At 38.8% G+C, this 12,565-nt stretch overlaps 1 protein-coding gene and 1 non-coding gene across 2 annotated transcripts in view; one reads left to right on the plus strand and one right to left on the minus strand.

The window, feature by feature from the left end:
- Positions 1 to 10,267: 10,267 nt before the first annotated feature.
- Positions 10,268 to 10,339, minus strand: TRNAG-UCC (transfer RNA glycine (anticodon UCC)). The gene has a single exon. It is a non-coding gene; the product is annotated as a tRNA-Gly (tRNA).
- Positions 10,340 to 11,882: 1,543 nt separating this feature from the next.
- Positions 11,883 to 12,565, plus strand: part of opa (odd paired) — a 174,443-nt gene continuing 173,760 nt past the window's right edge. The window contains exon 1 of the mRNA XM_071584428.1: positions 11,883 to 12,140. Coding sequence (XP_071440529.1) covers positions 11,883 to 12,140 — 258 coding nt within the window. The remainder of the gene's footprint in view (positions 12,141 to 12,565) is intronic.

Raw genomic sequence — 12,565 nt, forward strand, 5'->3', positions numbered from 1 at the left:
TGTGTTTAATATTTTGTTCACCTCGTTAAAAACGAAACGCGTGCATTTCTTTACTTTTTTCCTCCCTATCTCCCCATCCTCTTCCTATCTCCCTCGGTCCCTTCTCTCATTCTCCCTCGAGAGAAGAGAGGCTAGAGCGAGAAGAATTTCTTTATAAGGGACACCCGCGGAGTGATCCTGGCCGAACACAACGCAGGCGATAAATTTCCCACTGATGCCCATATTTCACTCCTGAAATTTCTCAATGAATCGTGGGCCGGATGAGGTAGAGTGGGTCCAGGAAGAGGCAAGCCTCCACCCCCTTCTCCCTACCTTCCCCCCTCCTATTTCTCCCCCCTCTCTCTCTCTTCTTTTCCCCTCCCTCCCTCTCTCTCTCTCTCTCTCTCTCTCTCTCTCTCTCTCTCTCTCTCCTAACACCCCTCTCCTTGTACTTCCATCTCCACACCACGCCGCTACCAGACTTGAGCGGCGAGAATACCCTCTGGTGGCGAGATGAGCAAGCCGAGGGTGAGGAGTAGATCCTATCGCTCCTCCGCACACTTCCCCAGATTTTACTATTGGCCATGGGACGACGTGGGGGAGGGTAAAGGAGAACAGCGATCGAATGTGGGTGGCTGGGAAAACGTCCGCGCTCCTTTAATCGCCCCCTCCTTTTCGACAACACTCGAGTCGGGAGAGCGAGGGGCCTCTCGCGGGCAGCGTAAGCCGAGTAAAACGATGACCGCGATGAAGCGAAGTGGGACAGGATGAGGGCGGGTTCCCGGGTTTGGCGATCGAAATGCGTTCTTTTGGGCGTTACCATACTTGAATAGTCGACCGCTATGGATCATAAGAAGGAAGCTTGGATTCATAAAACAAATAGTGTGGAATTATTCGAATGAAAGAGTGATGAAGAAAGGCGTTATTTCACTTTGGTTAGACTTAATATTGAATGCGCATAGTTTGTTTATGAGCCTTCACAGAAGGATGTAATTTCGGAATTTGACAGGATACAATGAAAATATGCACGTTTCGTGAAGAATGATTTGAATGAACGAAAAGCTAAGCATTATTGAAGAGTTGTTATTGAAAGGTCTAGGTCGGAGACACTGAAAACACGAAGAACGCAGAAGAGAAAAGTACAAAAATTTAACGCTGACACAAAAGGAATGATCCTAGCACAAGATTACATTGGTAGGCGAAATCATTCTGATGAGTTAAATGAAGATGAAGGCAGAGCCAATAGATATAAGGAATCATTTTTCCATTCCACAATTCGAGACCACAACTATAAGAAATATAAGTAATGGCAATTCAGTCAGCAATTACTCTAATAGTGATTCTCATAACATCCCTTCACATATTCCATTGGGGCAGTTTGCAAGGTAATATGTATATGTAGATGACAACACAAAATCCTTGACAGTGCCAGAATACTATATATATACCAGGAACCCTTGCATCAATCGAAAGATAAAGCTGCCTCTCTCGGTCTATCTGGACATTAGTAGTTTTGAATAGGAAAGACGAACCAGGTTTCACCACGCAGCTAGGTGCTCGGGTGTGACATGGCCCTTTTAAACTTAAAAATCAGGTCTAAATTTCTCTCAAAATTAATCAGTGGAAAGAGAAAATTGCTCAGAACATCCCTAAGTTGGTTCACTTCAGTCCGACCTGAGGCTACCTAAAGTATAGCGAGCGAAAACGTCAAATCTAGAAATTTAGCCTCCATCCGGTGCTACGATGAATATTTTCTGGAAGGGCAAGGCATTTAAGTTTTGTTTTCTCCCTTTACATCTCTTAACAAATAAAAGTCGAAGAGGAAGCTCCAGGTAATCGCAAATGTTTTTATTTTGTAATGGCATTGCCTTGTAAAAACTGAATAATAACCACATGAATAGGAAGAGAATGGTGAAACCAGGTAAACTCTCTCGTAAACACTTGCACGAAGATCATAAAAATACCTGTTCATTCATAAGGGATAACTAGAACGAATGAGATAAAAATGAAGAATAAGGGGAAAAAACTCCCACTCCTCGTTTATTTCATTCGGAATTCCATCCGCGCAGTAATAATTAGCCTCCGAATACATCCACCCATCATCTCGGTCGAGAGTCCCCTCACCCTTCTCGTATGCATATCTCTTCCACTCTCACGAAAAATTCTCCGCGCCTTTTGAGGACCCGTAAGGTAAAACGAAACAAAAAAGAATACGACGCGGTGGAAAGAAAGAGACACGACGAAACGCGATGATTCATGGCCTAATATGCATTCTCCTCCGCCGTACCTCTGTATCCCTCCCCTCACTACCTTGGCGTCCTTGTTTTTGGTCCTGCGTCTTTCCGGCTCTCCCTCTCGCTCCCCGCATCTCTCCCGTCCCTCCCCTCACAGCCAGATCTGAGGGCTTCGTTTACGGTGGCTGAAGAGTCACGAACGCGAGATCTAGAAATACTGGTGCGCTATGGCGCGCGACAAATTTCCATATACCAGGGGGAATACTTAATTTTAGTCTCGTATTACAACGGAAAGTTCAATTTTATAGATGATTAGTTATATAGCATTGAATGCCTAATTTATATTGCATTTTTTCAATTCAAAAACCCCAAATATTCATTCACCTAGGAATCCAAATGATAATTATCATTTGAATTGATCAGTCTGCTTAATGTTATTTATGACTTGCAATATAGAGGGGATATATATAGGGGTGGTCTGAAAAGTTTCCGACTTAACAAAGCTACAAGACATTTTTTTTTTTTAATTTTCTGACATTTTCTGAAAACTTTTGACATTTACTGAAATTTTATGAAATTTCTGAGGCCGGAACTTTTTCAGTCCACCCTCGTATGTAACCACTGAAGCAGCTAATTAGGGAAGAAAAAAGCAGATATGAGAGATGATCGCCGATTCTTTTTTGGGCGTTTGTGCACGTTTGAAAACAGAAAGAATTGAAAAATATTATAGTGTCGCCTCGGAAATTTTTTTCTGGCATAATTTCAAAAATAACGAAATGCCTCTTTTATTGTATTAATATAAGACTTCTTTTATTGTATTTTCATTTTTTTCAATCTTAAGCAATATGCTCAAGAGAAGAGGTGCTTTAAATCTGGTCAGTTGTACGAAAGTAGAGAATCAAATGATTGCACATGTAGCCAGTGAAATCCTGGTGTCTTCTGATGTTGAAAGGGCAAGTTAAGATACTTTTTCAGTCATCAAAATGCCTGGAATTCTTTATTACCAGCAATATATTTGACTTCTAGGCCTTTGCCTGACTAATGCGTGCTGAGGGATAAGACAATAACGAACCGTCGTGAGGCATAAAGGCAGCTACGAAGAAGATACCATAACTAGTCTTATTAATAAAAAACAAGGAGGAATCCGAATGAGGACGGTTGAAGTAAGAATCAGAGTTGGAGGGGATAGTTAATGAGGTCTCGAGAGAGTCTACTTGTGGCGCGTAGGTTGGGGTGAGATGGAGACTAAAAAAACATAGTAATAAAGCCAATGATTTTCTCGAGGGATAAGACGGTTGGAAGATGGAGATAAACGGTAGTCTGGCAATTATACACATTTTTTAAATTGGTCATTAATAATATGAAAATGTATTCAAGTCTCAATGTGGATGAAAACAAAAGGCCAATAAATATCGATCCGGAAGGTGATAAAAACTGAACGCCAGGAATATGTATTAAATTATGTAGAATTTATAACGCAGAAATTTTCCCGAGCGATAATTTTGATCACCACACGAACAAAAAATATCGCCATTACTCACTGTGATAGCGTATCCGTAGATCGATTCAGGATACTCAGAAGATTGATGAAAGAAAAGAAGAGGAAGGGTTGTCGGAGCCGAAAGGGAGGGAGAGGGATAAGTTGAAGGGAAAGATCAAAGGGAAAGTAGAATAAAAATTGTTGATTTTGAATGAAACTCTATGATTTATACTTTTATCCAAAATCCAGCTATGTAGCTAAAATACACAGTAACTTAAAGTACACAGCTAAATGTTGTCAAAGGTAGTAAACCAAGACAACTAAAATATTAGATTTTAGAAATGGTGAAATATTTCCACCGTTTTGGAGGAAATCTTTCAAAGAATAAAAACAAAATTTTATCAAACAGGAATTACAATTGTAAAATTTTAAAATGTCTTTTAAATATCTTTTACAAAAAAGTCGTTGGAACATAAATCAATAGGCTTCATATACATTTCAAAATAATACCTTAATACGAGAATCGTTCTACTAGTACTCACACCCTTCCACTAAAGTGATTAATTTATTCTTTCTGTATCTACATATTCATCTACTTAATGCTCGCAAGACGCCGCAAGATGTGTGAGTGGACACCAAATGTTCATGGTATCGATATGAATATACATTTATAAACATATGCATGAATATACATTCATAAACGCAAACATATATGCATAGGTGTATGTACACGTACAACATCTAATATTGTGTATTGGACAAAATCATTTAATTTTCCTTTTTAAAATACCAAGTTATTGGACCCGAATTGGTAATTAGTTTGTGTATCTTCCGAGGGAAGAACGAGTATTTTTAACCAGCAAGTGTCCGTTTTTATCTCTCTTATTGCATAGCGGTGGTCGCGTCTACCAATTATATTAATTTGGGCCAACGAAATTTCCTTCAGTATCACAAGCAAACTCGGGTGGACTGTTCTTCTGTAAAAGTCTAAATATTTCCTGCTCCCTTCCTGAATTAAACGTCTTTCAACCTAATCCCTCAAACATATCCGTCACGCTCACTCTCTTCTCGTGGCAATTTTAGCAAATCCAGCGGATTTTGCTTCAACCTTTCTGATTCTTTAATTACGAGTAAGTCTCTCCCATAGATCACAATTGATTGCTGCATATTTCATATGTGGCCTGTCTAAAGCGAATTAACACCTATCTTTAGCCTTTTCATTACATTTTCCTACATCTGTCCAATGAAGCATAGCTTATTTAAGACTGACCCGCATATTCTTCTGGAATGTGTGCCCCATGAAATGTTTGATGTAATTGTTACACCCAAGTATTTAACCATTCTTAGTTGGCTAATTTGATTCTACCTATTTTATATCGTACGTCTTTTTCCTCATTTATTTGATTCCAAAAAGTTAACATTGCCCATTTTGAGGTTAAATCTTATTTCTGGCTTGAAATAACGAAACACAACGGCTGCGGGGACTATATGCATAGAATTAATTCATTCCTAATGATAGTAGCAGAGAAAAGTTTAGATTTGAATTTTTTAAACGATAATTTTCTAAATTAACATTGAAAATAACTATATTTACGGTATAAAAATATCAAGTTACAAGTCCAATTATTGGCCTAATTTTACCTAACAATTTAAGCACCATTTTAAGCCCTGAAGCATTATTTTTAGCAGCATTTTAAGCTCGATTTTTTCAACCCGAGGGAGATAACATCTCAGTTACTGGATCCCAACAAGGTTTCCTGATCCAATAATTCCATAAAAGCGCTCTATATTGAATATATGAATTATGCCAAAGGGTTCAGTATTTAATGACCTTTACCCTTTTTCACGGTCTTGGGTCTCCCGGTGCATGGTACATGCTAAAGCCTACCCTCATCTATGACACCAACCTTCTATTTGCTGCCAATCAATAAACTGTAGTTAATGGCAATCTGCCACTTCAAAGGTATACATACATTATTTTCACTCCAACAGATTACTCTTGGGAGAATATTTCCACAATTTAGTACACATAAAACATGGTAATATTTTGCAATAAATTTTACTGTCCCAAATGTAACTGTTTTTTCAATGCATCTGTCAATTTCCAGGGCAAAATATTCTTTTATGGCATTCAATAAACGTATTAAATACTTAGTTTCCGTTCCATTTAGAGGCTATAACTTAAAATATAAATAACTTATACCCATTTGCTCTCAATTTTATGATATAATAGCTCCTCAATGAGAACTTTCCATTGATTCCTAACTCACCCAGAAGAGCAAAATTCGTTCAAAATTGAAATAACGACATTATTTATTTCTTACTCTAAAATTTGTCTGCTATGTCTATAAATAAATTAGATTGGATAAAGGATCCATAGAGCCGTCGGAGTATTGCTAGTACGGTTTTTGGCCATTTTGATATAAACTAAGGACAATCCTACAGGCGGCTTGCATGTGGCTGCTGTCCTGAATCAGTTCAGGTTGCCCAGCTGAAAAAAAGTGGTTAACGCCTTATTTTTGCTACAAATGCAATGCAGTCCACTTTTTGTCCCATAGCATCAGCACCGATTTTATAGATGCTATTCATTAAGTATTCGAAGTGAAATTCCTTTGGCTGATAGAAAATGTGGATAATTCGCAGAAATATCAATATCTACCCCGCGCATGGACTATAGTATTGACGTAGTGGAAAGCCTGACGTGTTTCCTTGGCCCATAGAGCTGAACTGGCGGAAGCAATGATAACTGCTCCATTTAAATACTATACACGTACAAAGCTGGTGCGGCACTTGGCAATTAGAATTAAACTTGAAAAAGTGCGTCGTGATACACTTTTGGAAAAAGAGCAGTTTCAACGCCTACTGCATCGGGAACACCGAAATGGAATGAGTAGACTCAAATAAATACCTAGGCGTCACCTAAATCTCCTGTGTGAAAAACATGCGGGTAATATATGAACAAGCTAACAAAAAATTAGGATTTATCTGAAGATTCCTGGGTAAATGTGATGAAAAGGTCAAAGTTATGTTACCTTTTGCTGGTCGGCCTCATTTAGAATATACCGCTAGTATATGGGATTCTCACGAAGTTGGATTGTTTGCCGACTTGAATCGCGTGCAGCGTAGAACAGCTAGCTTTGTAAAACGTTGCTATGATAAACTTAGTAGCGTGTCCAAAATATTAGAGGAGCTAGACTGGGAATCATTAACGATGTGAACGTTAAATTACAGATTAGATCTCTTGCATAAATTGGAAGGATGTATCCTTAGTAATGATGTTGAAAATGTATTATCACTCCCATCGTACTTGGGTAGGCGAGATAATGTCAATAGAATTAGAGACATTAAGTGCATAACAGATCTCACCCGCATAAAAACTGGGAGCCAACCTAAAAGATGAAAGACACTCATTCGCAAGTCAAGTATTCTGAATCCTAAAGACTAAATAGATAAATATACATGCAATTCTACAATACTACGCGTATTAAAACATCCAACGAAATAAAGTACCATTTCATCATATCATCCTTCTAAGTGATAAAAAGAAAAATGCAAGGATCTGTGAGGAACAGCCATCCTTTTCTCCTTCTTCGTAAAAGTCATTCCTTCTGTTCGTCTAGATGGAAATTTTAATTGCATGGACAGTTCAAATGGTAGGGTACTGTGAGAGTGCAAGGTAATTTTATAAGCACGTTAAATATAGTATTAACATCATCATGTTCTGATGAAACTAATAATAATACCTGTAGAAGAAAACCATTTCACCAATATTTTTCTTGGTTTCTTTCATTACATTAACAACTCCAATCGCGATTTGTCATCAAGATGGGCAACTCCATTGTGAAGGTTGTCCTTGGTCACAGTACCCAACACCACAGTAATCAACCCCGAAGGTTACCTTGATAGATGAAGGCAGAGCTCACTTAATACTAAGTTCAACGGCGTGCGAAAATTACACATCAGGCTATGGGGGTCCCTGTGACCCCTGCGGTTTCCATGACAATCGCACAACTTGAGTGCCTTGGAAATCGACCTATCATCAACTGCTTCAAAGATAACTACTCATATCCTAATATTATACGATAATGGTATAAATTCTTTAGAGTCTTCGGAGTTATGATTAGGATTGTCTGAATGGTTCCAAGAATTTCCGCAACTTATTACACAATTACAACATTGGTGTAAAATGTTTCCTTCCTTATTTTCATTTTTCATTACAAAGACTATCAAGATTCTGTCCTCATATTCAAGTTTATTTCGATCCATAATATTTCATGTACATCATCAATCCATTGAGTTCCAAATTTTTAATGTTGATACTTAAAATTCGATGTCCTAGAGAGAAAACTGCTGGAAAAAATGTTCAGTTATGCTACAACTAATATCCAATTACTACTTTCGAAATAATTTTTCAATTCCAGAGTGTAGTAGTCCCGTGTATATAATTCTCAGCTACTGGAGAGCATGGGTTCAGTTCTGGGTGACGCTGCTGGGCCTAGACAGCTTCTATCTATCTACAATATGACTAAATGCCCGCCACCGCTAGAGTTAGCGGCAAGGGTGGTCACACGCTAAGGATGCTATATCGAAAATTAGGTCTCTTTTAATGTTTACTTACGATATATTTCTCTATATCTAACTCTAATAATAGAGCTCCCAGTAAACCTATTTTTGAAAAACTAGAAATCTTACCTCTTCCTTGTATATACAGGGTTCGTCCGGAAAATAAGTGTACTGAGCTCAGGAAAAAAAAATTATTACACTTTTACATATCTTAAGCTAATATTCCTCAAAATAGGACCCTTGTGAGTCGATACACTTGTTCCAGCGGCGTTCCCATTCCTGGAACGCTCACGCGAAGGCATCATCGGGAACCTCTCGAAGACTCGTCGTCGACCTCTTCTCTGCCCTCCACGAACATCTTGTGCCACCGAAAGATCATGTTTGTGGACATGGCTGACTCCCCATAAGCCTGGTTAATCTTACCGACAGTTTCGGTAGACGATTTCCCAAGCTTTACCGCAAATTTGATGGAATAACGCTGCTCCAAAAACTTCGGCATCGCGTTCCGTGACGTGGGTCGAGCGTGGAGGTTCGCGTTAACAGAGCTCCTCACTACACCACAGCTCAGAGCCGACTGCCTTTTTCAGCGTCGCTTGCCAACATACCCCCCTCCAATCGCAGCCCGTCAGAGCGGTGCTGGGCGCGCCTGGAGCGGTGGTAAAAAATCAGTACACTTATTTTCCGGACGAACCCTGTACATTCTTGAAACAGTGTCTCTTATTGACAAAAATCAAGACATGTTCATTAAAAATTGTGACCACCATAGCCATAATACGAGAAGCCAAAATGCATTCCATGAAAGTCAGCACAGAGTAAATAAAACGATTAAAGTGATAGATCATCAGGGAATACTTATGTACAATAAATTGCCTGCTTATATTAAAAATATCAAAAGTTCCTTTAAATTCAAGTGTGCCGTGAAAAAAATACTTTCATTTAAATTATTCTATAGTGTAGATGATTTTCTAATGCATACCATTTTAAATGTATAATTGAAATTTGTTAATCCCAAAAAAAATTGTAAATTGTATGTATTTGTATTTTTCATATTGTTTTGATATTTTGCATAATGTTTTTTTATTGATATGAAGTGTAAAACATGTATTGACAAAGCCATGCATAATTCTATGCTTATGGTGAATGTATACATTGAATTGAATTATAATTTCTGGTTTGTGTTGCACGCGGCGGAAACGGTCATTGAAGCAAGATACTAGGTGTAGATTGGAGGCTATTGAAATGTGGGTGTGGTGAAGGATGGCAAAGGTGAAGTGGATAAAAATGAAAATGAAAGAGGAAGTGCTAAGCATGGCGGGGCAGGAGAGGGGACCGACGGGAGAAATCCGAAAGAAGCAGCAAAGATGGATTCAGAGCTCTCCGCATTCAAATTGCATTTGTTCAGGGCATCTGTAAAATCGCAAGCTCACGGACGACATCCGGAAAAAGAAACTGCCCACGCGCATTAAAAGGACTATATTACAAATTAAACCCAGCAATAGCTGTACGAATAATTTTTTTTCGGCGATACAGATTATAGCTACCTTATACTTATATGCATATTTATTATACAATTACATATTTCACCGACGCTGGAAAGATTAATATTCAAAGTAACCACAATGACTATTCAAACAGTAACGTAAAACTAACCACATAAAGGACTCCCCTATAAATGTGCTAGGTTTATGAATTCTGAGTCAAGAGCCTGGCCAAAATTACTTACTGACCCTTAGATATGCTTTAGTTTTAAAGTTATTAAGGGGTGATTGAGAACAATTCAACTTTGATAAGCCAGTTTTTTAATTGAATACAATGCAGCACTCCAGACATACCCGATTCAAACTTGTTTATTTAATTTCTCGAGTAGGATTAGCGTTATAAGCATTTGTTAGAACGAAATTGGCTAAAAGATAACTTTGTCGAAGATCTAAAGAACGATACCTCGACGTAGAAAAGTAGGGAAATTTATCGAAAGATATGAAACACTGGAAATATCAACTTTAAAAAAAAGTGCGTCGGCCGGGAATCGAACCCGGATCAACTGCTTGGAAGGCAACTATGCTGACCATTACACCACCGACGCCCTTGATGTTATTTACGAAAGACTGCATTCTATTTTATTTCTCGTAATATCATCATTTGATAAACGTCAGGTCAGCAAACCTAGCAACCCCGGCTCGTGGCGCTCCGGTGAGTTACCTAAGGAGAGAATTACAATGGTCATGTATTTTATGAACCGTTGGCGGTTTCGAAGACACGTGCCTGCCCATAGACTGGGATTTAGTAAATGGCATTCAAATGCCGTCAGGACTAACTGATTATTGCATTTATGGAACAACGGCAAGTTTGGGATGAAGTAAATGAACCCACAACCCGATTTAAATAAATTTCTCATTTCCGTTTCGGCCGACGAAACTTATTTTTTGTCGAGTACCATCACAAATATTTTTGGTACCTGATTTTTTATTTGTCTGTGAGTTTACAATCGATTTCCCAACTCGCGAAGAAGAATTGGAGTTAATTTTTCATCGGAACACTCATTTTAGTGGAGTACGTCAGAAAAATATTCATTTTTATGCAATGGAATGGTGTTTTAATCGAAATGGAAGGAAATGAGATATATAAACTATTGCCAAATAAAACATTGCGATATCGTACTCAGTAGAAACAATGAGGCGGCATAAAATATAATTAATTGTATTTCCTCGCCTTTTTGATCAAACTGGACAACATTATCGAGAATTCTCAAACTCTTGAGAATTTTGGAAAAACCCACTCAATTCTTTTAATATAATTATGATTTTCAAAACTCGATATATAGTTCCAACTATTTATTTCTAAACAATGTATATCCTTGCGTTTGATTGATTGCAGATCCAAAACTAGTATTGGGTAAATGTGATGAAAAGGTCAAACGGAAATGTCATCCGTCGCTGGTTAGGCATCATTTAGAATATGCTGCAAGTATATGGGATCCTCACGAAGTTGGATTAATTTCCGAATTGGATCGCGCTAAGCATAGAGGAGCTAGGTTTTTTAAACGTTGTTATGACAAACTTAGTAACGTATCCAAAATATTAGAGGAGCTAGGCTGGGAATCACTCACGAATCACTCGGGAATCAAGGTTAAATTGCAGATTGAAGCTCTTGCGTGAATTAGAAGGCCTCTTTAGCAGTGGTTTTGAAGATGTACAGGTATGTACCTGTATTATTAACCCCATCGTACTACGGTAGGAGAGATCATGCTAATAAAAGTAAAGAGATTAAATGTAGAACAGATAGATTTAAGATGTCATTATTTCCACGAACGATAGGGGATTATAAGACAATATGTTCGACCGCGGTACGAGTTAAAATATTCGGGTCAAAAATAGTCTGGTATGTTTTCACCGCCTGCCACACACCCTAGCGGTGGCTTACACGGTACTATAAAATATAATAGGGGTACCCGTGCCAGATAGGTCGAAAGTTAGAAGCCAAACGAACGGTAGTCCTCGAATGTTCCTCAGTGAGAAGGCTGTAAAGGTGGTTGACTCCAATAGCGTTGTCATTTGAGTGATGGTGTCACATTAAAAACTTCACTAAGGAAACGTTCAACCCAAAAATGGATGGAGTCAAGTATGAAAATGAGTCCTAGCAACCACGGGGCTCGCCCGACGGGGCCGATTGAGGTGCCCAGCAGCGGAGGAGACAAGGTTTCCGCGGCAGTCTCACAAGACATTCTAGCACAGTCGAGTGGACGGCAACAAAAGGGAAGAAACAGAAGCAAGAACTACCGTCGAAATAAGGACTTGGCATTCTGGGGTAGCGCTGAATACTTGGAAAATATCAAGCTAGTGATGGAGAGACGAAATATGGACCTGCTTGACCTGAGAGATAAAGAGGTGAGATAGAAAGATGCCAGGGATAATTGGAGTGACAGTTTCACTGTAATATTTAACGGAGGGGCTAAGATTAAAAGTGGGTAGCCATAATATTTCATACTAAACTTGTGAGACGGGAGTGAACGAGGAACAGGCAAATGATAGACTAATAGTGGGAGCAAAAAGAGCAGACTTGGCCAATCTGGTAGAGACCAAGCAGTCGTAGGGAGGAAGTAGTGCATCGTGTTTACGATTACACGGGCAAAATGATTGCAAATGCACGTGGTCTGTGAATGTGAATAGTCTTCAATGATACAGTCGATAGTGATGGGGGATTAGAATGCGGTGATAGGCGATGTTAGAGACGGGAGTGAGGCAGGAGAATGCGGTTTAGGAGAAAGGAATGATCGTGGGGAGAAAACTAATATTTTGTAGGAGTAAGAGCT

The sequence above is a fragment of the Hetaerina americana genome, unplaced genomic scaffold (assembly GCF_022747635.1).
Source record: "Hetaerina americana unplaced genomic scaffold, ioHetAmer1.1.p SCAF_19, whole genome shotgun sequence".
NCBI classification, from domain to species: domain Eukaryota; kingdom Metazoa; phylum Arthropoda; class Insecta; order Odonata; family Calopterygidae; genus Hetaerina; species Hetaerina americana.